Source organism: Culex quinquefasciatus, chromosome 2 (genome assembly GCF_015732765.1).
Source record: "Culex quinquefasciatus strain JHB chromosome 2, VPISU_Cqui_1.0_pri_paternal, whole genome shotgun sequence".
Lineage (NCBI taxonomy): Eukaryota > Metazoa > Arthropoda > Insecta > Diptera > Culicidae > Culex > Culex quinquefasciatus.
Genome location: NC_051862.1, coordinates 21,588,363 through 21,613,993, shown reverse-complemented (window position 1 = coordinate 21,613,993; position 25,631 = coordinate 21,588,363). Strand labels below are relative to the sequence as shown.

Sequence of the window (25,631 nt, the reverse complement as noted above, 5' to 3'; positions counted from 1 at the left end):
TACAAAGCGAACACCGTAACCAGTCAGCCACGGCCGCTCCCTCTGTAGGGCTTCCTTTTATTTTAGTACAAAATTAAATATTTTAGAAAACAATGAAAAACAAAAAAGGGAAGTAGAGTTTAAAGAGGCTAGACTTAAACTAGAGTTAAAAAAACAATAAGGAGGTTTTTTTAAACTGTTCAATGTTTAATATAAAATCTACCGTAGAACATAAAAACTGCATTCCAGTTCGAATCGATTTCAATTGCGATATAAATTAGCTTGCGCGTGTCTAGGCCAATCTAAACTTCTCACGTGTTGGATTCCATCAACCTTCCGTTTGAAAACGAATTAGTCAGTCAGTCACCTAGTACAGCGTTTCTCAACCTTTTCTTGGCTAGGTACCCCTTTTCTTTTTACTTAAGCTGCTGGTACCCCTTAGTTTTTAAACATGAATTTTTTTCGCTTATAGAGTTTTTTTTAAATTCCAAATATCGTTTTTTTTTTGTATGAGAAACATAAATTTTGGAGAAAAAAATCTGTTTAAATGTTCTGTAACTCTAACTCGGGGACATTGATAGAATTTAAACTAAATCTGGAATTTTCTTGGACCAATTTTTTTTTTGCTTCCTGGGTGTTTTTGAAACCGCATTGGGTTATTAAAAAACACTTAAAATGAAAAAATATGTTATTAAATATTTAAAAAAAATCGAAAATTTTGTTAATAGATTAAAGTTTGTGTCTAGAATTGTTTTAAAACAAGTACTGGGTAGGCCAAACAATGCCCATGTAGGGGAAAGTGGGGCAAGCTAAGGAAATGCTCGTTAAAATCCATTAAAAACGTTAAAAAAAACTGTCGAATTTTTTGATAGTCATCTTGTCCCAGGTCTTGACTAAGACTTTGATAGAACAAGTTTCTAAAAAATCCAGTTTTTCACGATAAAAAATAGATTAAAAAATTATTGATTTTCAGTACGTTTTACTCAACTAGTGGGGCAAGACGAACATCCCGTTGGGGCAAGAGGAACAAACCATATAATAGCATGTTATCTTGCTTACAATTCAGATTAGATTGTATTTGATACGTTTCTTTAATTTTTAGCTGTAATAATAATATTTTACTGATAATTTGATCGTTTTTCGAAAAAAAATATTTTTTTGTAGATAAATTGATTTTTTTTTTATAATATTGCTATATTTTGCATGAACATTTTTTTAAACATTGATTATCTAATCTAATCGAACACAAGCGCAGCCAGTCCGAAGAAAGCATCCGGGAAGAACTTATGGTTAGATTACGCCTTGAGATCTTTCTTGTCATTATAAATGATTGCAGTACTTTCGAGAACCCCCCGAAATGTATTACACTAGGATGTAACAAAAATGACTTTTTGGCGGGCATTCAAGGGTTTGTTCCGGTGGGCATACTAAGCCCAAATCCAAAATATGAGCTTGATTGGACGTAACAGGAGCTGGCGCTCCGCCCTTCAATTTTAAATGGGATTTAACCCGTAAAAAAAGATTTTTTCAAAAATGTCACTTTTTGAGGCATTTTGGCCACCAATGCGTTTACCAAAAACATCACTGGCGTGTAGGCCAGATCCTTGCGCATCTTTTGGTATATATAACATTGACATTTGGAGCACCCTGGAGCTCAGTACAGGCCTTCAAAGTTTGGCATTTTTTCGAAAAATCGGCCCCGGCAAAATCAAATGGCGTCTAGGGCGTCGTGAGGCGCGACGCATATCTTTTGGCCGAGTGGCTAGAGCATCTGATTACCAATCCAAAGGTGTGAGTTCGAATCCCACCTGATTCCATGCGTTTTTTGTTCATATTCAAAGTTCAATTATAGTCAAATAATTTCAAGGAGACCGGTCGGGAATCGAACCCGGAACCTTCCGCTTATGAGGCGGGAGCCGTAGCCATTAAGCCACGGGCCGGTCCTACAGGTCGAAAAAATAATGTTAAATATTGAAACTTTAGAATCTTTTACCAACCTATTGAATTTTTCTAAGAGATGGTAGTTTCTTTCTTTCTTTTCCAGATATGAGACAAAAATTTAAAGAAAAAAAGGACAATAATCTAAAAAAAGGGTACACTTTATTTAAATTAATAAAATTTCTTATCGAATGCAAGCGATTTTTCTCATTTAAATATTTGCTATGTGTTTTGTCGATTTTTTAAAATTTGGCCAACAATTCGAAAAAAAAATGTTTCTGGGAAAACCATATCATAAACTTTGCCAAAGATTTGTGATCAGAACATGCCATCTCAATGTACAGATTTTCGAAAATATTTAAAGCACTTGTGTATGGACAGCCCCCATTTTGTATGTATGTATCAATCAATAGAGCTTTATGACGTTTCGCGTACGCACACTAGCGCACCATTCGGTTTTGCTGGCTGACAAAATTTAACCTCACTTTATTTTCGTATACGTACACGCAATACATACGCACGTAGAATGCTCTATAATGCAAAATAGTTGTTTTTCAAATTTAATGATAATCGATTAGCGCCGGGTCCGGTGGCGCAGTGGTTAGCGTGGTAGCCTCTCACCCCAGTATGGCCTGGGTTCAATCCCAGAAAGACCCGGTGGCATTTTTCGAGACGAAATTTGCCTTCTATCGGATGGGGAAGTAAAACGTCGGTCCATTAGCGTAAAAGAGATTTTGAGTGACTCACCACACATAACCTTCGGACGCCTAGAAATGAGCAGAAATTTGCAACAGAGACCACAATAGACCCGGGGGTCGTTAAAGTGGTTTGCTTTGCTTTTTTTTCGATTAGCAAAAACGAAGTAAATTGAATAATCTACAAAAAAAAATGTTGCGTTATTTTTTTGTTTCTAATCTGTTGGTTTTTGCTTCTCTCAAATATTTTGTCCGTGATATCATTCAAATGTCCGTCATTACGGGGTTTGTCTTCCGGTACCCCTTGAGACCGCTCGTGGTACCCCCAGGGGTACATGTACCCCAGGTTGAGAATCGCTGACCTAGTAGATAAAAATAACATGAAAAAGAGTAAAAGAAAAAACCACCCTGCCCCAGTCAGCTAATTAACCGGCCAATTACATTTTTCTCCATTGAAAGCACTCTGTCTGACGTGCACGTCACCAAAGGTGCTGTACTGTGCCAAAGTCAATCAATTGATTCTGACTTCGAACGCAGAACCCTTCTTGGCAAATAGTATTAAATCGTCGCGCAAAATGCCCGCAGTGTCGCTGCTGCGTCGTCGTGATTGACATCGTGTGCGTCGAATGTAATGAAAGTCCAATGGAAACTCTCCAACTCGACACGACGACCCACAAATCCATATTCATATATCGTTTTGCAGTCACCGGCTATTAGAGGATGGACAAGCAGACGAAACCTTTTTTTTAATCACTTTTTACGAGAGCTTGCAGTGGTGAGTTTCCAAGCTGTCATAGTTAATTTGTTGGTCCTTTTGTCTGTGCTTTTACAGTGTGCGAGGTTGGTTTGTGTGCTCACAAATGCTTGTGACACAAAGCTGTGCGAGGGTTAAAGAAAATCGCCAATGGTTAAACGATCAGGTCAGAAGGTACCGTCACGTGGGGTGACTCAATCTTACTCCAAATATAGTTATTTTTAGATTGGTTAGAAAAGTTTCACGAATACTGTGATTTAATTTTTTTTTTTTTAATTTTATCAAAGTTACCCCAACTTTCGATTTCTTACAAAATATCCCAAATATTAGTGCGTGTAGCGCCCGAAGTCGTTCGCTGCGACGTCTCGTAATTGTTTTTTAAGTGCCGTTTTAATTAATTATTACCAGCCAACCAGGGCAGAGACAGTACCAAAGTACTGGGCAGTGCCTAAGGCAAATCTAATTCTTGGCTGCGTAATTATAGCACCATCAGACATGGTCTTCATTCGCAGACAGTCGGACAGATTTTGCTACTTGCTTAATTGTGTACAGGATTATGTTGCTACTGCCGTAATTGTGATGGTTACGAACAACGCGAAAGTCATTTGAGAAATATTCATTTCGAAAGCTCAAAAAGATATCATAATTCAACTGAAAAAAAATCCCCAGAAACTGAGACGAGTTAAAATAGGTCATACTTCTGTTCCGGAATTCTTTTTTCTACCTTATTTCATACGGGTTTTACTCACGTAGACCTAGCAGCGGTCGGCCAAGTTCGGTCGTTTGCACATTCAGTTTGTTTACGGTTCATGTTTATTTTGGATGCTCTCCCTCCGGTGTCTGGTCGGAACCAATTAAACCAGGTCCGGCGGAATTTTAGTTGCGGGTAATGATGGTTGTTAAGTTTTCTGTTGGGTTTTGAATTATGGCATAACGCATAACTTGATTATTTGTAGCAAACTTTCGATTCCATAATTGAAATCAAGCTTTAAAAAAATAACCCCAAAAACGAGCGAATTCTATTAAATAGTCGTACAACGAGGCTCTAGCAATTTGGATAAATACGATGAGTGCTGAAAGTATCTTCACTTGCCACGTGTTAGACAAAAAAAATATGCAAATTTTAAAACCGTTCTGAATTTCTACTCCAAAAAAACAGAATTGAAAAGTGATACTTTTCGATACAAGTGCTCAAATGAGTACTAATAAGTTGAACTTTTCAGCACTTGTATCGTGAAGTTGGTGGGTCTCGTGGCGCAGGGGTAGCGGCTTCGGCTGCCGATCCCGATGATGCTATGAGACGCGGGTTCGATTCCCGCCTTATCCACTGAGCTTCTATCGGATGGTGAAGTAAAACGTCGGTCCCGGTTTCTCCTGTCTCGTCAGAGGCGCTGGAGCAGAAATCCCACGTTAGAGGAAGGCCATGCCCCGGGGGGCGTAGTGCCAATAGTTTCGTTTTTTTCGTCGTGAAGTTATACTTTTTAAGATAGTTTTGATTTTTGACACGGCAAACAATGGATGTATGGATAAGAACTACACTGAAAAAAATGATACACGGTAAAAAAATAGGTGATTTTTAATTTAACTTTTTGTCACTAAAACTAGATTTGCAAAAAAACACTATTTTTATTTTTATTTTTTTTATATGTTTCAGAGGACATAAAATGCAAACTTTTCAGAAATTTCTAGGTTGTGCAAAAAATCTTTGACAGAGTTATGAATTTTTTAATCAATACTGATTTTTTCCAAAAACCGAATCACTTTTGAAAAAAAAAAAATTGAAAAGCTGAGAAAATTCTCTATATTTTGCTTTTTTGAACTTTGTTGATACGACCTTTAGTTGCTGAGCTATTGCCATGCAAAGGTTTAAAAGCAGGAAAATTGATGTTTTCTAAGTCTCACCCAAACAACCCACCATTTTCTAATTTCGATAACTCAGAAACCAATGGTCCGATTTACAATGTTAAAGCATGAAACATTCGTGAAATTTTCCGATCTTTTCGAAAACAATATAGAGCAATTCCATGTCAAATAGGGAATCGGTTGTACCCGACCCTCTCCGATTTCAATGAAACTTTGTAGACATGTTATCCTAGGCATATATAAACCATTTTTGTGTATATACAGCCAGTAACACTCGATAATGATATTTGAGAAGGGCGTACGTGTTTTCAATATTTTTGTATTTCGTAATTTAAATATTACTGTATCTCGAAGCCGTTGCATCGTATCAAAAAGTGGTCAAAGACAAACTTGTAGGAAATTTGACGGGCTTTCCGAAAAAAATACACTGAAAGAAAAAAAAAACTCCACTTTTATGAGATTTTTTGATTTTTAAGTTTAAAATTTAAATTTAATGGTGAGCCCACGATTTTTTTTCGCTCAAAATTAGGTTTTTTGATGGTTTTTGGCAATTTCTATATGACGAACTTGATTTTTCAGTTTCGAAAATATTTTTACCAAAAAGCTCGTCCAATTTCAGATAAGTTTGTCTTTGACCACATTTCAATTGGATGTATGGGCTAACAGATATAAGCTAATTTATTATCCAGGTTACTTTACTACACTGAAAAAATGTTATGTTTGAATTATGAGCAATGTAATTAGCTTATATCTCAACATTTTTATTTTTAAAAACGCTGTAACTTCATAAGGATTGGACTTAGGACAATGGTCAATATGGAGACATTTATGTAAAATTGTCTGGAGAATCGATTCCCGTATTCGGCTTTTGAAAATTTTGACGTTTAGAGCACTTTTTAAAAAACAGTTTCAGTAAATGATTTTTGTATTTTTTTAGGTGAGTTGCTCCATCCTGCATTTTTCGTGAATCTTTTTGTAACATCTTAGGCTATTTTCACAAAAAATTTGAGCGAAAAAAAATCGTGGGTTCACCTTCAAATTTAAATTTTAAACTTAAAAATCAAAAAATCTCATAAAAGTGGAGTTTTTTTTTCTTTCAGTGTATTTTTTTCGGAAAGCCCGTCAAATTTCCTACAAGTTTGTCTTTGAATACTTTTTGATACGATGCAACGGCTTCGAGATACAGCAATATTGGAATTACGAAATACAAAAATAATGAAAACACGTACGCCCTTCTCAAATATCATTATCGAGTGTTACTGACTCCATATACACAAAAATGGTTTATATATGCCTAGGATAACATGTCTACAAAGTTTCATTGAAATCGGAGAGGGCCGAGAAAAAAGTACCTAAAAAATTCCTGTTTTGGGCTGGAATTGCTCTATAACAAAAAAATTCAAATCAAGACTAACATTTCAAAAGGGCGTAATATTGAAAGTTTGGCCCTTTAAAAATGTTAGTCTTTATTTGAAAATTTTGAAAATACTGTTTTCGAAAAGATCGGAAAAAAGCAAAATAAGAGAATTTTCTCAGCTTTTCAAAAATATTTTTTTCAAAGGTGAGCAAACATGTGCACAATTTTAAAAATTGTAAAACTGCGACTATTTTCAAAAAGTTACCTAAAATGGCTATAACTTAAAAACGGTGCACTTTATGAAAATTTTACTGAAGTAATTTTTGATTGAAAATTTGATTTTACATCGAAAAATGAAGTTGAAAAATGTTTGCGGCCAATATTTCGATTTTTTGAAAAAAATCAGTATTGATTCCAAAATTCATAACTCTGATTTTTTGCCCATTCTGGAAATTTCTGAAAAGTTGACATTTTATGTCCCCTTAAACATATCAGAAAATGGAAAAAATCAGTGTTTTTTTGCAAGGACCGGCCCGTGGCTTAATGGCTACGGCTCCCGCCTCATAAGCGGAAGGTTCCGGGTTCGATTCCCGACCGGTCTCCTTGAAATTATTCGACTATAATTGAACTTTGAATATGAACAAAAAACGCATGGAATCAGGTGGGATTCGAACTCACACCTTTGGATTGGTAGTCAGATGCTCTAGCCACTCGGCCACCGAGGGGTTGACATCCCTTGAGTGAATTAATCCGTAGTGGTGAAATAATGTCACAAGGTCATTTACTATATAATACAACAATCCCTTCCCCAACGATTCCCCTACACACCACACACCATTATAATCTATAAATAACTCGAACCGGTTGGTACGGTATGTCCCCGGCTTCTTCTTCTTCCCCTGTTGGTTCTATGAAATGTGGGATCCGTTCATAGAATCTGTCTCATGCGGTTAATGCAACGCAGTAGGCCGGGCCGCTTTAATGAGTGTAATACACTTCGGGGGTTCTCGAAAGTACTGCAATCATTAATAATGACAAGAAAGAACTTGAGGCGTAATCTAACCATAAGTTCTTCCCGGATGCTTTCTTCGGACTGGCTGCGCTTGTGTTCGATTAGATTAGATTAGATTAGATTAGAAAATCAGTGTTTTTTTGCAAATCAAGTTTAAGTGACAAAAAGTGCAATTAAAAATCACCAAAATTTGTTTTACCTTGTATCATTTTTTTCAGTGTAGTCCTCCTGACCTACAACTTTGCCCAAGACACCAAATCGATCAAAAAAATTCTTCAAAAGAAACTGATTTTTGAATTTTCATTTATCATTTTTGTATGGACAGCTGTTAAATTTGTATGGACAAACTAATGATGCAAAATGGTTTCTTTGGGCATACCGAAGACACCAAAAAAGTTTCAGCCGGATAAAAAAATAAAAAAAAAAATGAATGACCGAAATCTGAGAGAATTGCTCAAAAGTTGTTTTGAAAAATGTTACTTTTCGTGTATATCTTGGAAAGGGATTTTCTGGTCGATTTGGCGTCTTCAAAAAAATGGTTAGGCGCTTATACTTACATCAAACCCTACGCAATGTACCACCCCCGGCCGAGTTAAAATGCGTAACCGGAAAAGAAGGTGTGCATGCCTGGCACGAACACTCAAAGCGTGTTCTAGCGAGTTGCTCGTACTGACTCAGAGCAAGGGTGAGATGTAGGTGTAAGGGCAGTGCGCGTATGTCGGGAACCTAGTGCTTAAGATCGGTCAAGGCCCGTTCTTACACTGAAAATTGCGAATTGCGACTTGGTGTCTTGAAAAAAATTGTAGGTCATTAGGACAAAACGTGAAATTCCCAAGAACAGTATTTTTTTAGCAGGATTTTTTGGACACTCTACCTTATGCATCCCCATGAATTGAGAATATGCACAAACATTGTTGGTTGTTTTTTTCAGTATGATTGGTATTCGAGCAGAACTCATAAAATTAAATCATTTGAAATTGTGTCGCAAAAATCCATAACTTGAAATCATCAATTTTAATCGCAAAAAGTTGCAAAAAACCTGGGATTTCCCTCTGCCAAGTGCTAATTAGAACGCGTAATGACAACCGAAATGAGTTATCCAGTCGGGGCGCTATTTGATGCTCGCTTGAACTTGCTACGTCGATAACGCAACGAATGGCAACATATGCGCGCGCTGCTTTTAATCTTCAACAACAGGTCCCAGAGCAGCCCCCGCACTTATGAGTCACCCCAAATGTAAACAAACGGGCGTGAGTTGCCTTTGCTTTGTCTGAGTCGCGTGTGATCTAATCCCACCACCGGCAGCTGCCACCTACCTTAAGTGCATACTTGGCACCGGTCTTCCGGTTGGTGCACTGAACCACCTTCCCGTTGATGCCGAGCCCGAGCACCGTGTTGGAGATCTCGTAATCGTCCGTAATCGGCGTCGTCTTGGGCTGCCGTTGCTGCTGACCGTCCGAGTGGGGCAGGGACTGCATCGGAATTGGCTTAATCTCGGGCATCTTGTACATGGCGGTTTCCTGCAGTTTGCGCTTGCGACTTTTTGTTGTTCCTGTTGGGGCGGCGGCGTCTCCAGTACTGCTGCTTTCACCAGCTGGAGAAGAGGATGGAGCAGCAGCAGGTTGGGCAGGGCAGGAGGTTGGGGGCTGGTGGCCACTACACTCTGCCGGGGGATTGCTGCTGCTGCTGCTGATGCACTGCGGTTGATCCGTCTTGAGACTCTCTGACTGGCGGGGCGGATGACGCGGTTTCACATGCAACTCTTTATCTCTGGAAACGGAGAGGAAAAATGGAGATGAAATTTAAAAAAAAGGTGCCTAACAATTTACATTTGAAAATTTAACTTTTTCAATATTTTATTTTTAGCGCAAGTTTTTTCTCAAATTTCAGGTCTAAGATATATATGAAAAGATAAGTTTTGCAGCGAGTTTTATCTTTTTTGCATTTCCAAAAAACACCATGTGAATGGAATTTTAAGTCAAAACAATATTAAAAGGACAATTTTCGATACAAGTGCTGAAAAGTTCAAGTTTTGAGCACCTATTGCTGAAATGTGTAACTTTTAAGTCCTTGTATCGAAAAGTATTACTTTTTGATTCTGATATTTTTGTTTGGGAAAAGTAGGCCGCTTCGCCGTTTTAGAATGAAAGGAAAAGTAAGCACTACGGAATTACACAACAAAAATTACATCCGGAAATTAACATACAAATATATTGTATCAAAAAATAAGAAAAAAAAAACATTTTTAACTTAACCCTGAAGTAGCTAAAAATAGAAAAACTTTGTTTTTGAAAATGATTAATGTTTAAAGTTATATCATTTTAATTATTTAGAGCTCATTTTAAATGCTAGTCTTGATTTTAAAAAAATCAAAATATTTTTTTGAAAAGGTCGGAAAATTTCACGAATTTTTCAATTATTAAAATTGAAAATCGGACCATTATTTGCTGAATTATGGTCATTAGAAAATGGTGGGTTGTTTTGGTGAGATCAAGAAAACTTCAATTTTCGTGTTTCTTTTTCTTAAAGCGGCTTTATCTCAGGAACCCAAGGTCCAATCTTCAATGTCTCTTAGACAATTTTATAACAAATTTTCTGAACTTTTCAAAAAAAAATTTTTTTTAGAAATGGTCACTCATGGTCACTATTTTTAAAATTTGAAAAACTGCAAATATTTCGCTAACATCAAACTTTCGGTGGCTATATCTTGAAAACGGAGCTCTTTATCAAAAAATCTGTTAAGTACTTTTCGGTTGCAAATTCAATTTTGCATTAAAAAATAATGTCAAACTTGTTTTTGCATGAAACTTCAATTTTTTCCAAAAATCACTATTTTTTCAAAAATTCATAACTCGGCGGCAGATTTTTTGACCATGTTTCTCTATGGCTCAAAAGTTGCGGATTTTGTCCCCTAAAACATATCAAAAAATCTCGAAAGATAAAAAATACGTATTTTGGGAAATTGAGTTTTGGTGAAAAAAACGTTGATTAAAAAATCTGCAATTTTTTTTTCCGTGTACCTATTTTTTTCTCAAAAGTCCTAAACAATACCAGGGTTGTTACGAAAAAGTCGAAAAAAAATCCGAGCCAGATCCGCGCCGACCCCAAAACCCAATCCGCGCGAAATCCGCGCCATATAAAAAAAATCACGACAAACATAGAAGAGTACATAATGATTGAAATTTTAAACGAATAAAGAATAATACAGAAAGCATTGGATCAGTACCGTTGATCAGTTGTGGATTCATATCCCACCTGCACCAAGTGGAACCTTTTTTGCCATTTCTGAAACATAATTAGCATTTTTTGTAACACTTTAAAAATCGTTGCTTTAAAAACAAATTCAGGAAAAAAATTAAATTCAAAAATTAAAAAAATTAAAACCATAAAATAAATCACCATATAGAAAAATCTAGGGATTTTGTACTTGATAATTCTCGCCAAAATTTTACTCTGGAAAATCGAAACACAAAATTTTTATTATTTTCTTCACTAAATTTCTCTAAACAAAATTATGACTCCAAAATAATTTAATAATTTAATAATTTAATAATTTAATAATTTAATAATTTAATAATTTAATAATTTAATAATTTAATAATTTAATAATTTAATAATTTAATAATTTAATAATTTAATAATTTAATAATTTAATAATTTAATAATTTAATAATTTAATAATTTAATAATTTAATAATTTAATAATTTAATAATTTAATAATTTAATAATTTAATAATTTAATAATTTAATAATTTAATAATTTAATAATTTAATAATTTAATAATTTAATAATTTAATAATTTAATAATTTAATAATTTAATAATTTAATAATTTAATAATTTAATAATTTAATAATTTAATAATTTAATAATTTAATAATTTAATAATTTAATAATTTAATAATTTAATAATTTAATAATTTAATAATTTAATAATTTAATAATTTAATAATTTAATAATTTAATAATTTAATAATTTAATAATTTAATAATTTAATAATTTAATAATTTAATAATTGAATAATTGAATAATTTAAAAATTTAATAATTTAATAATTTAATAAATTAATAATTTAATAATTTAATAATTGAATAATTTAATAGTTTAATAATTTAATAATTTAATTATTAAACAATTTAACAATTTAATGATAAAATAATTCAATAAATTTAACAAATTAATAATTTAGAAATAATGAACTATCTTAAAAAATAAAAAAAAATTAAGAAAATTAAAATCAATTCTAATATTTTCGTAATTGTTCAATTTAAAAATTCGTACTCTTTTACGTTTTTTGAGTCTGTAAGTTTTGGCAATTTTAAATAATAAATTCTATTTTTTTATTATTTCCGTATGTAAATTCTGAAATTTCAAAGTGTTGAATTCCAGATTTCCTATGTTTTTAAATTTTAACATTACATTTCGCTTTTAGACGGAGATTTTAACAGATTTCTAAGTGGATTTCGTCATGTTGTGATAATTGGGAGTAGAATCAATTCTACCTGAATCAGAGTGGCAACAGAATTATTATTATTTTTAATAAACCAAAAATTTGAAAATTTAATTTTTTTAGCTTCAAATTTTTAAAATTCTGTAATTTTTCGAATTTGGTTATTTTTATTTTAATAAAATTGTTATTAATACGGGTTGTTAAGCAGATGTTTTAAAAATAATGAGTTGAAATGTTATGTTTGAATTATATAACAAATTTTAATACATTTAAAAAAATCGCTCCTTGAAGATTATTTCGAAGTTTCATATTAAGAAAAAAAATCAATAATTTTTAGAAGAAAATTTTCTTTGTGAACAACTTCTTAGAAATTGATGTTTTTGCACTCAACGAAAAAGATTGAATTTATTTAATTCCTAAAAATATTTTCCATTGTAATTTGAAAGAAATTCTATCGTTCTCAATTATTTTTTTTATCAAAATTGCTATCCGCGCGAAATCCGCGCCTGAGCCAAATTAGCCAGCAAATCCGCGCGATTCGCGCCATCCGTGCCGTCCGTAACAACGCTGTACATACAACTTTGCCCAAGACACCAAATTGATCAGAAAATTTACTCAAAAGTTACAGCTATTTGAATATGTACGTATCATTTTTGTATGGACAGCTGCCAAAATTGTTTGGAGACTTGTATGGGTGAACCAATGACACAAAATAGCTTATTTGGTCATAGGAAAGGCCCTCACAAAGTTTGTGCCAAATCAAAAAATACAAAAAATAAAAATGGTCGAAATCGGACGATTTCGTAGAGAGTTGCTCATCCGTAAATTCAACAATTAAAAAAAAAAAAAACAAAAATACACAACTCTCACAGTTGCTGTGTTGATTTTTTTTTAAATCAAAAAATTAAGAAAATGATCAACATAAAAACAAAAAAGATTTTTTTAAAGATAGAACTTGCTTGCGTTTGTCAATAAGTACCACCACAATATTCCAATCTCGATAAGCAAAAGCTCAACCACCATGAACAGTATTGTAAACATGTTTCCCACAGGAGAGCAGAAGCGAACACGACGATTTTATCTGATGCCCAACTCTCAACTCAACTCGCAGCCAAGCTCTAAAATGACAATATGTTCCACCACCAACGCCGCGTTAGTGCTCGTGCAAACACACTTGAAAATTATTCGCCAGAACCAAACGAACCAGAGCGACGACGACGTCGCGTGACACGGTTTTATCTGGCTGTTTATCTGCGATGGCCCGCAGCTTTATGGCCAAGGCCCCGTCCGCGTGGTTCTCCAGGCAAGCGCTAAAACAACACAACAACAACAACGAAAAAAGTGCTCCACAAATTGTGGGCCCAAGAGCCTCACGAAAGTCTCCTCCCCGACGAGGGGATTGATTGGATAATGCACATTATCTGTTCACTCTGGGAAAGGAATGTTCAATATTTGTTGTGTAAGAAGCATTTTGATAAAGTCAATAGTTTGGAGTAATGGAAGTTGAGATCTTTTATGACAATTATTGAAAAAAAAACTTTAAATTTGACCTAATTTTACTAAAATCTCTTGAGTCAAAGTGTTAACGTTCTGTCTTTTCTCAGATGTTTCAATTCTCAAAATCCCAGCAGATACATCACAAAATCTGTTCCGAATCCGGATTTACTCATTCGCCTTTCCTTCCTCTCTCTCTCTCTAGTCTGAGTGCGTTGCCGGTCGTGTACCGATGTTTGGCTTAGTATCCGTACTAAGAGTCAGTCAATTGTGTCATCAACGCAAATAATAAAAGAGCAACCGACCGACCGACCGGCTGGCCCGCCAAGCTCAATGGCAAGTTCAACTCCCACCTAAATAAAAAAAAAAAAACCACGCGTAAATATCGCACACGAGAGCGCGAAGAGACGCGCGTGTAGGTGTGTAAATTTGCGAAAGGTAGTAGTGTGAACGGTGCTTGAACTTGAAGTTGTTTTTTACGGTATCAGGGTTGTTACGGAAAAGTCGAGAAAAAATCCGCGCCAGATCCGCGCCGACCCCAAACCCAATCCGCGCGAAATCCGCGAAAAAAAAAATGCGACATACATAGAAGAGAGTAACATAATTTAATAATTTAATAATTTAATAATTTAATAATTTAATAATTTAATAATTTAATAATTTAATAATTTAATAATTTAATAATTTAATAATTTAATAATTTAATAATTTAATAATTTAATAATTTAATAATTTAATAATTTAATAATTTAATAATTTAATAATTTAATAATTTAATAATTTAATAATTTAATAATTTAATAATTTAATAATTTAATAATTTAATAATTTAATAATTTAATAATTTAATAATTTAATAATTTAATAATTTAATAATTTAATAATTTAATAATTTAATAATTTAATAATTTAATAATTTAATAATTTAATAATTTAATAATTTAATAATTTAATAATTTAATAATTTAATAATTTAATAATTTAATAATTTAATAATTTAATAATTTAATAATTTAATAATTTAATAATTTAATAATTTAATAATTTAATAATTTAATAATTTAATAATTTAATAATTTAATAATTTAATAATTTAATAATTTAATAATTTAATAATTTAATAATTTAATAATTTAATAATTTAATAATTTAATAATTTAATAATTTAATAATTTAATAATTTAAGAACTTTCTTAAAAAAATAAAAATTAACAAAAAAATCAATTGTAATATTATCTTAATTTTTCAATTTAATAATTCGTACTTTTTTACGTTTTTTGAGTCTGTAAGTTTTGACAATTTCAAATTATGAATTCTATTTTTTTATTATTTGAATATGTAAATTCTGAAATTTCAAATGGTTGAATTCCAGATTTCTTATTTTTTAAATTTTAACATTACATTTCGCTTTTAGACGGAGATATATTAAAAAAAACATAGAAAATTTACAAATTTTCATAGCTTCAAATTTTTAAAATTCTATAAATTTTTCGGATTTTGTTATTTAGATTTTGACAGATGTTTTAAGAATAATGAGTTGTAATGTTATGTTAAATTTATATAACAAATCTCAATACATTAAAAAAATTGCTCCTTGAAGATTATTTCAAAGTTTCGTATTAAGAAAAAAAAATCAATAATTTTTAGAAGAAAATTTTCATCATTAACCACTTCTTAGAAATCGATGTTTTCGCACTCAAAGAAAAAGATTGAATTTATTTAATTCCTAATAATATTTTCCTTTGTAATTTGAAAGAAATTCTATCGTTCTCAATTATTTTGTTTATCAAGATTGCTATCCGCGCGAAATCCGCGCCTGAGCAAAATTAGCCAGCAAATCCGCGCCAGATCCGCGCGATACGCGCCATCCGCGCCATCCGCGCGATCCGCGCCGTCCGTAACAACCCTGAAATGCAAAAAAAAAAATCAGAAAACAAAGCTTTTTTTCACGACTTAAAAAAGCAAACCATTGTAAAGTATGTAATAAGCACTGATCATGATTTTGTTGATGCGTAATTAAGGAGGTATTAGACTATGACAAACAAACAATCAATCTCGCACTTTTTGACAGTTTACCTGCATTTCGAGCCAAACATTTCACTAGGGCACAAAACTAAAACGTAAGCATTCGGGATTATTCCACTATTCCATTCATTAGTACACTCTCTACATGCCCTCAAAGATTCAGATTGATAGCAAACAATTTCCTATTGAAAAATCACAAACACAAAAGGGCACATAACAATGTTCACTCCAAACTAGACAAAAAGTTCAATTGTGCCCTTTTCTTTTTCGTTAGTTTTTCGTACTTGAGGAACTTTGTGTGTTATAAAATGAACTTTTCATACATTCTTAACACTAATTCACTTCAAAAAAAAAATTTGGTTTACTTTTCACCAAAGATTTCTGCAGATAAAAACTTCGTCAAAAAACAATATTTAATACGGTCCCGCGGCTGCTGTTCAGTACACTTTTGAAGAATTTTTATGTTTCACATACCTTATCTACACCATTTGATCACAATACTTCACCAATTATCAAAATTTCCGCTGGATTCCTCATTATTTCTAACTGAACAAAAGGGCCCATAAGCATCATTCAAAAAAACAATCGTGTGACAGCGCTTTAGTGCCCTTTTTGTTCTCTTCGAAATTGCATTTAGAAAGGGCCCATTATGAACAACAGTTGAAAAGATAAAAAGGCCCAATAACGAGATTTTTTTAAATTATGAGTTTTATTGCGAAAATCAACATAAATTAAGAAGCATTCAAGCAGAGTTGAGGATAATGGTGTGTTTTATCGTATCATAAGTAAAAAATACCATCAGTCAAGCTTCTTTTTTAAATAGGAATTGAAACAAGTTGTCCACTTTTTGCGAGCGATTTTCTCGAATCGCGGTTTTTGGTTTTGTGCCCTAACGAAATGTTTGGCTCGATTTGTTTGCTGAAACGTCAGGCTGCATAGGGGAAAGTGGGGCAAGTGTAACAAGCTAAGGAAATGCTCGTTATAACCCATTAAAAACGTTAAAAAATCTGTCGGATTTTTTTTATAATCATCTTATTTCAGGTCTTGACTAAGACTTTGATAGAATAAGTTTTTAAAAAATCCTGTTTTTCAATCTAAAAAAATGATTTTAAAATTTTTGATTTTACGTACGTTCTACTCAACTAGTGGGGCAAGACGAACAACCCGTTGGGGCAAGAGGAACAATGCATGAAACAACATGTTAATTTGCTAACAATTGAACTGTTATCACTTAGATATATCAGATTAGAATGTATTTGAAACGTTTCTTTCATTTTTAGATTAAATAATAATATTTAACTAAAAATTTATTCGGTTTTACAAAAAAAATATTACTTGGAAGATAAATAGTAAAATTTCATAATATCACTATATTTTGCATGGAGTTTTTTTTTTTATCAATTGTTCATCAGTTTTTAAGTACTTTTATGTATTTATTTCCGAATAAAAAATGTTGTTGCAGGATTTTCTTTCCAAAAAAAACATATGGTACAATTGCCCCATCTGGACAAAAATAACCAAAATTTAAATCATACTTTATAATAGGTGCAAGTCATTGTTTGGGACACTACTGATCTAGGAAAAATAGCATTTGGATAAAATGAGCCCTAAGCCTTATTTTGTACCTTCCAAATATTATAAGAAAACAAAGGTTTTGAAAAAAACTTCATTAACTCTAATGCCCCGTGGCGTTTACGTCGTTTAGGCGGTTATGTGGTAGTAGAATCAGTCAATTGCAATGCTAGCAACAATTTCTCATACTGGAAATAATCAAAATTGTAAAAAATACGACCGTACGAGCGATTGTTCCTCTTGACCCATATGGTCGTCTTGCCTCACCTTCCCCTACATTTAGCTTTGTTTGCGAGTCAAACACGAAAAAGCACGAATTTTTTTGTTTGTTTGTCAAAGTCTAATACCTCCTTAATTCTAAACCATCCTTTAGAGAAAAAAATCGGCAATTTTCACTTTAGCGATTCTCGGGAATTGATTTTATTTGCATTTTTTTTTTATTTGGCTCAAACTTAGTTATGGGCTTTCCAATGACCAAAGAAGCTATTTTGTGTCATTGGTTCACCCATACAAGTCTCCATACAATTTGGACAGTTGTCCATACAAAAATAATACGTAAATATTCGAAAATCTGTAACTTTTGAAGAAATTGTCTGATCAATTTGGTGTCTTCAGAAAAGTTGTAGGTATTGATAAGGAATATCAGAGAAAATAGTTACAAGGATTTTTTGGACGATTAAATAAACTTTTTTTTTGCAAAAACTCAATTTCCCAAAAAAATAAACAAAAATAGTGACCATGAGTAAAAATGTCCAAATATATGTTTTTCGAAAAGTTCTGCTATGAAATTGTGTAAGACAGCGGTTCTCAACCTTTTTCGACCAATTCCCCCCTTGGATTATTTTCTAGATCATCATGCCCCTTCATTATCAAATCACAAAAATCATAATTTTGACTGCAATTTATGTAGAAATATAAAAAAATTCATTACAAAATATTTTTCTACTCTTGCTTAAAAAAAAACAAATTCTCAGCGATTTGTTCTAACAATTTTTCATAAGCTGCTAATGGTCAATGGAAAGCAAATGTCTAAAGAAAAATTTAAACGACCAACAAATCTTGGAGAAAAATCTCTTACAAAAAACATCATGATTGTATAACCGAAAAAAACAGAACTCGAGGAAATTATAGATTTATAAAAAAAAAATGCACTGCTCTTGTTTGAAAGAATGTCAATGAATTCTGTATCACAGACATTTAGTACAGCTATTTTTTGAAATCTGAAACAAAAATATTTAGAACTCTTCATGTTTCAAACAATAGGAAAATTCTGAGAAATTGATTTCTTCGAAAAAACATTCAAAATTTTTAAGTTTTTTTCTCGTTATATTTTAGAAATTTTAAAAAATAAAACCGTAAACAAGCGGCAAGGAAATTCACATATTTCACAAGAAATTTAAAAATAATTATAAGCATTAAACTTTGATAAAAGTGCCCTACAAATTTATTAGTTTTTAGCAAAAACGTTCAAAACATAGAATTTTTATTGCATCCTCGAAAATCAAAAATCCAGAAATTTAAAAAGTAAAAATTCTTAAATATATATTTGTAATCCTTTAGAAAAAATTAAACAAATAAATTTTTAATTATAAAGTTCTACACCTCAAATTCTTAAAACTTTTATTACGATCCTTGTAACGATGCAAAAATTCCCTACAAATTAAATAATTCATGGAGCGTAACACGGCCTTCGACTCATCCCCCTTCTCCTTCAACTGCGTTACGTAATATAAAAACGCTCCCTTCAATGCTTTAATTTTGAAATTATGGAAAACCTCAAATGTCAGATTCTTAAATTCTCAACTTTAACTCTCAAATTTTAAATTCGTAAATTATATAATTCTAAAATTTTAAAATTCAAAAAAATTCAAAATGCGAAAATTTGCGAATTTTTTTCATAGTTTTTGGTGGTTCTCATAAAAAAAAATGTGATTCGATTATCCGAAGATAAATTTTGACTTATTTGTTTTTTTTTATTTATTTTTGAATTTAATTTTTTTTCAATTTTAAATTCTTTTATGTTTAAAATTTTTCAACTTGGTTTTTTGTGATTTTGAATTTAAATATTCAAACTACAAATTTTTTATTAAGTTTTTTTTTTGAGTATTTGAATATTTGTATTTTGGAATTTTAAAACTTCTGAATAATTTTTTTTTCGTTTTTTTATTATGAAATTTTAGAAATTTTTAAGTTCTTGATTTTTTTAATTCGTACACGCTTAAAATTTTTTACCGAGTTTGATAAAATTTACCGCATTTTCTGCTGATAACTGCTGAACAATTCGGTAAACCGAAAATTACCGAATTCGGTAAAAACTTACCGAAATTTGGTAATGATGTTAATTATTGTTCATCGTAAAACCGAAATCCAGTATAATTTTGTTCATTTTGACAGATGCTTTACCGATCTAAACCGATTTTTCAACTACCGAATTAGGTAAAAAAAAAGTATGTTTATAATTTTTCGGAATTTTGTATATTTCTTACGGCTTTTTGAAAACTCACTCGAGGTTTGCTTTTTTTAATTTCAGATTTTTATATATTTTTTTTATTTTAAGAAGTTTAATGTTTTTTATTTTGAATTTAAAATTTATTATTATTTTTCAATATTTATGCCAGAAAATTAACCTTTTCCGACTTTTTAATATTCGGCAACTCAAGATTCTGCGTTTTAAGATTCGGCCTTAATTTTAAGTTTCAAATTAGCAAATCCAAATTTAATAGATTTTTTTTCACCAAAAACAAATTGCAAACAAGCACCGCACTTTAAAAAGGCAAACCTCGCTTTTTGGTTTATTTTCTTCTCAGCTGCGTACTGCTTAAGAAAAATCATTTCGTGACCCTTTTCTTGACCGTTTCTTGAGCGTTTAATGGAGTTTTGATTAATAATTGTCAATTAAAAAATTTAAAATATGTTTTAAAAAAAGTGAGTTACCAAGTAATTTATTGGGTTTACTGCTAAGTTTCGAATGACACAAATTTGCAAAAATATTCATAGTTCAGAATTTTCAAACAATGATTTCTTCAGGCAATATTTAAAAAAGCTTATAGCGCAGATTAGCTGATGAAATAGTCCACTTTTTCGTGCTTTCCCCCGCCTTTCGGACCAACCCAGCCAACGAACCCGCATCGGATTGTGATTGATTGCTTTGATGATGATTTGATGATGATGCGCCCATCCCAGTCACCCATGGAATATGGGCCTGCTGCCTCCAACCAACTCTGTTTTGAGCAATACTGCCTACTGCGGTGAAAAAGCGCTATGTTTTGACACATTCTGTCAATAAAATGAAATTAACCAACCGTGTAAAAGGTACGTCCCTTCCAGTTGTTTTTTACTCCTAGAAATTTGTTATTTACCTGTTCCAGCTGGTTCTGACGTTGTACTGAATGGGTTATCTCTGCCTCGATTGCAAGAATTTTCCTGTCACGCAATAACTTTTTTTTACACACACTTTGGAGAGGCTTATCTTTCACAGCCTTGGTTGGGGCTCACTTTTCGCACCTTTTTCTCACCTCTTCCTCAACCCTTTTTTTTCCACAGAAAAATCTGTCGTCATTCACGGCGCGACTCGATCTTCTTCTTCTGCTGCTTCACAGGTAGCACCGAACTCTTATTTTAATATTTTTCTCTCTCTCTTATTGCAGCATGTTTCACAAGCGCTTTTATCACGTAATTTCCCAGCAGATTTTCCGGGAGGCTGCGTTTTTCCCCAAAATTTGCACTCTCCAAAATGAAAACCAAAAAACCACCCACCACAGAGAGAGGAAAACTGTGCTCAACCAGACACACGACGCGACACGGAAGAAAAGAGGGGACCGCCCGACGATAGACAGACAGTGGATGGATGGACACAGTGTGGACGACGCGGAACGGCAGACAGGACCTGCTACGCGAAGAATCCGATGCTGAAAACTGACTGAAATTTTGTGCGAAGAATCGCCTGCTGGCCCAGCTCACGAGACGAGGGATGACGTTTGTGACGTACCGCGTGTGGCTGCGGCTGAACAACACGCAGAATGTGATTTATTCATTGGCAAAACGATTAAAAGAATCGAGAAATTAAAAGTGAGAGTGTGCACGCTAACCAGAGAGAAGGGAAATACTCTTTGCGCATGTCGAACTGTTAAATTTAAATTTTAGAACTTGTTTTAGAACTAAACGGGAATTATCTCTACAGCAACATCAGATGTTTGCCTTGAGAATAATAATTAAAACCATGTGCACACAATAATTAAACGGGAATTGTCTCGTCAGCAGCATCCGATTGCTTACCTTGAGAATAAAACTATAACTTTCAAACACACTATGCAAATGGTCGCAACGCTTGCTTAGAGTGTATCCTATCCCTTATACCTTCCCATTAACCGTCCAACTTCAAGCGAAACTTACTTGAGGATACCGTGAAGATTTTCCCTTAATACTCTGAAAAAAGTGGAGCATTAACACTTCCCGTCTTCCAAATCCCTTTCCTTGTCCCTAGGGCGTCCAATTTTCCCGGGTTTTGAATTTCCCGGGAAACGGGAAAAATATTTTTTGAATCCCGGGAATTCCCGGGATCCCGGGAAATTTTTGCAGCAGTCATAAAATCTATGTTTTCATTATATTTGTTACGTTTTTCTAGCTTAAATCATAGAATTAGCTCAAAACTGTTAATGGTGATAAGCTACACTTCAATCTGAACATGGACAGCAGTCTTTAGATAGTGTAAAACACAATTTAAAAAATGTGTTCTTTGATGTGCTTTGGAATCTAATTGAACCAGAATTTTGAATATATTTCTTTTATTTTTTTATTTATATAATATAACTACAAAAGCTTATACAATTTCATTGAAAGTGTCTAAAACAACAAGAAATAAAATTATACCAGACAATGCAACACTTTGGGTAAGTTTCGAATTTTATGTTTTATATTTAAAAACATATTTTAAAAATTATCTTTAAGTCACTACCAATCAACTACCAACTGGGGATAATCGGGACTACAGTCTGAATAGGTACAGGAGATTTTAGAGCAAACAAATAAATTTGGAAATTTGTGTACTAATTGTTTTGATCTGTTCCTATTGTAATCGAAATCAATCAAAACAATCAGAACATTATTCAAAAACAAATTAGCTTAAACAGCTGTCTTAATTCGTTACTTTTTCCTGATTTGCTCCAGATGCCGGTTTATGATGAAAAGTTAAATAATTTTTAAAATATTATGCATTTTTCAAGTTTAAAGTCATAAATGAACGTGAATATAATAATAAGTCTTTTTTAAATAAATAAAATTTAGTAGAAAATATCTAAGGCGCAAAGCATTTTGCGGATCTGTAAACAAAAATTTTAACAATTTTCCCTGCCAAATTAATGTTGTCATATGCCGAATAAAAATTTTAATGCTTTAAAATGCTTATCGATTACTAATTTCCACAACCAAATCTGAATTTCTAGACCAAAATTTGATATGTTTTCAATTTCGGGAATTCCCGGGACAAAATATGAAAAATCCCGGGATTCGGGAATTCCCGGTTTTGGAAAAATCCCGGGATTTTTGTCCCGGGAATTCCCGGGATGGACGCACTACTTGTCCCTGGTGCGCGGTGGAGATGGGAGCGGCCGGCAATGGACGGCTGTCATGGTGGTGAGAATCTGGCTCAGGTGGAATTGGTTCTATTCCCAATTATCAATCCTAGGCAACTATGGCTTAGACAATCATCACAACACATGGCGAAATTCAGTCTGCAATCCGCTAAAATCACCGTCTCCTAGCGAAGCGAAGCGAAGCACTCATTATTTTAGAATAAGGCTTCCAAGTTGATTAATTGGTTTGTTTGCATAAGAAATTATGCTATTTAAGAAGAAGATTTCAGAACTTTAAAGAAACAAAAAAAAATATTCTAAGAATTCGATGGTAACATTACAAAAGACATCATGTACATTTTGACACTTTCTGGATTATTGCATATTCTGAAAGTACTTCTAATAAGCTACCTCTCCACCAAAAATGAGCAAAAGTTACTTCAGTAAAGTCTGTTTAATCATGATTTTAAATAAAGTAACATAAACAAAATCTCTGCCATCAGCAGTCTCTGTTTATATAGCCCTGTCAACCTGTCAAACAAAAGACTACATGAACCTCTTGACGAAAAAAAAGCAACATGAACAAAGCGCCATGTACATTCGGCGAAGAAAACCGAATCATAACAAAGCGTTCCCCTCAATGCCAGCAGGGTGATATAAACGTTGGTGATTTCAAAAGAAGTTATGTTTGTTTTTCTCAAAAAAAATTACGGAAATAATGTTTTATTGAATTTGGATGATCAAGTATCAATAAAAGCAACGTTTTTCATCGTTTGTTATCATTAGAACATCTTATTTTGCTTTTATATTAAAATGGGAATTGAAAATGGATGCTCAACAATCAAATGCGTTTTTCTCAAAACGCATGGTTTGTACATGGTGCTTTTTGAAATGTTGGCGTCGAATTGTAGAATTTGAGATTATAAGAGTTGTGGTATTAGCATAGCATAGCATTGGTGTCTACCCGTAGCTGCTACTTCGTTATTAACCAGGACCCCCAAACATTGCTCCGTGGACCACAGATGAAAAGTAGGAACCAATCATCACCCCTTCGCAATTTTCAAAGGTCCCTATCGTGCTGATCAATACCGACGCCGGCCACGACCAGTGGTAAGACACGGGGAAGTGGATGGGAATGTTAGCCGATACTTGAGTGATGGGACCGCCAAATCGACTGCGTCTCCGACAAAGTATCACATGAGTTTTGAGGGGTTAGTAAGATGGGTATGAGGTCAGGATTCACTGTGGTAGGTGATGCGACCATGAGCAATTTGTTTATGGGTTGAAATTTTAAAAATCTTAGGCAGCCGGGTGCGGAAAGATACCTATCTAGGGATTTAAATACAGTATTAATTCGACCGCGATTCTCCAGAAATTCTCCGTCGGCGTGCCTTCCGATCAACGGTGATGTAGGAAGGGCTTCATTCATTAAAATTATTTTATATCATAAGCCTTAAAACATATCCGTCGACGTGCCTTCCGATCCTCGATGATATGGAAAGGACTTAATCCAGCAATACGACTTGCTTGTCTCAAAAAACAAAATCGGATCGTTTCTATCGAAAACTATATAAAGAGAACAAAAATAAAATTCATCGGCCAACGAACGCGCGAACAAAAAATAAATGAAAAAAGAAGAAGAAGAAATCCAATCACCCCATGTACACAAATAGCGAAACAAAAGAGACGGAAAATAACACGAAAAAAAAAACAAGACTGCGCGTCCACACAGGCACCGCACTACTGATGCCATTATTTAATTATAATGACCAATCACCCCATGCACTCGAACAGCGACACAAAAGAGACGGAAAATAACACGAAAAAACAGGACTGCGCGTCCACACAGGCACCGCACTACTGATCGATTATAAGAGTTGTGGTATTCTATAGAATCTAAAATTTCAAAAAACAAAAAACTTTAATTCTTGTTTTTATTTTCTTTATCTCAAAAGCATAAAAAATAGAAAATTTTAAAATCTTGAAATTTATACTTACAGATTTTATTTCAATTTTATAAAATTTTATTTTTTTACAATTTTTTTTATTAAAATTTAAAAAAATATATATTTATTAAACTATTGAGATAACATTTTTAAGAACAAGAACTAGAACAAGATTTTTTTGAAATTTGAAATGAAATTTTAGATTTTTTTCATTATAGAATTTTAGAATTTGAAAATTAAATCACATATATCGATAAAACTACCGAAAATAATGTAGTTTTTTCCACTCATTAGTTTTGAAGTGAGTCCATCTCTGCTGCACGCTGCTTCAGCCATTTCAAACCTGTTGTGTCAAAAATGATCCAAACATCTAAATTTCCGAAACTAAGCCATAACTGTCGTATGGTCATATTTAGAACGGGTTTTTTTTAATTTCTGGAGTTTTTTTTCTTTTAAAAGGTAGAAGCAACATAAAAAAATCAAAATTTTGTTTATTGGACTTTTAAAAAAAAAAACGTTGCTTAATCCACCTTTAGGTGGTTGGTGCCTTCCTCATATTCATAAAGTCAATACATTCAGTAAAAATAGCAACATTCCCTTAACATGTTTAACAAATCAATTTTATTACTGATTTCTTTTGATAGGGTTCGCAGACCTTCAATTTTCATGGCTCATCGGCAAGGTCTGATAAAAAAACCTATCCAACGAAAGTTCACATGGAAGATTCAGACCTAGGGGTTGGACAGAATTAATACTTTTATTATTCGTTAATCTATTGACGGCGGTTTTGATATTTTCGTTAATACTTTAACCATCAGTTGAGCTGACGTTCCCACCTGTAGTGTTGAACCTCGGGCAAATTTGACAGCTTTGAATTTTAAAAACATAAACAAAGTTGTCGCGAAGTTACAACGTATCTTCCTCCTTCCTTCGCAGAAACGAGAAGATGACTTCCAGCTGGAAAAATCCTACCA

At 32.9% G+C, this 25,631-nt stretch overlaps 1 protein-coding gene across 1 annotated transcript in view; it reads right to left on the bottom strand.

Annotated features, from left to right (window-relative positions):
- The window catches only part of LOC6045880 (MAP kinase-activated protein kinase 2), a 40,866-nt gene extending 19,772 nt beyond the window's left edge, over positions 1-21,094 (bottom strand). The window contains exons 1-2 of the mRNA XM_038253419.1: positions 20,501-21,094; positions 8,915-9,368 (exon numbers count right to left, since the gene is read on the bottom strand). Coding sequence (XP_038109347.1) covers positions 8,915-9,109 — 195 coding nt within the window. The 5' untranslated portion in view covers positions 9,110-9,368; positions 20,501-21,094. The remainder of the gene's footprint in view (positions 1-8,914; positions 9,369-20,500) is intronic.
- Between the last annotated feature and the right edge of the window lie 4,537 nt (positions 21,095-25,631).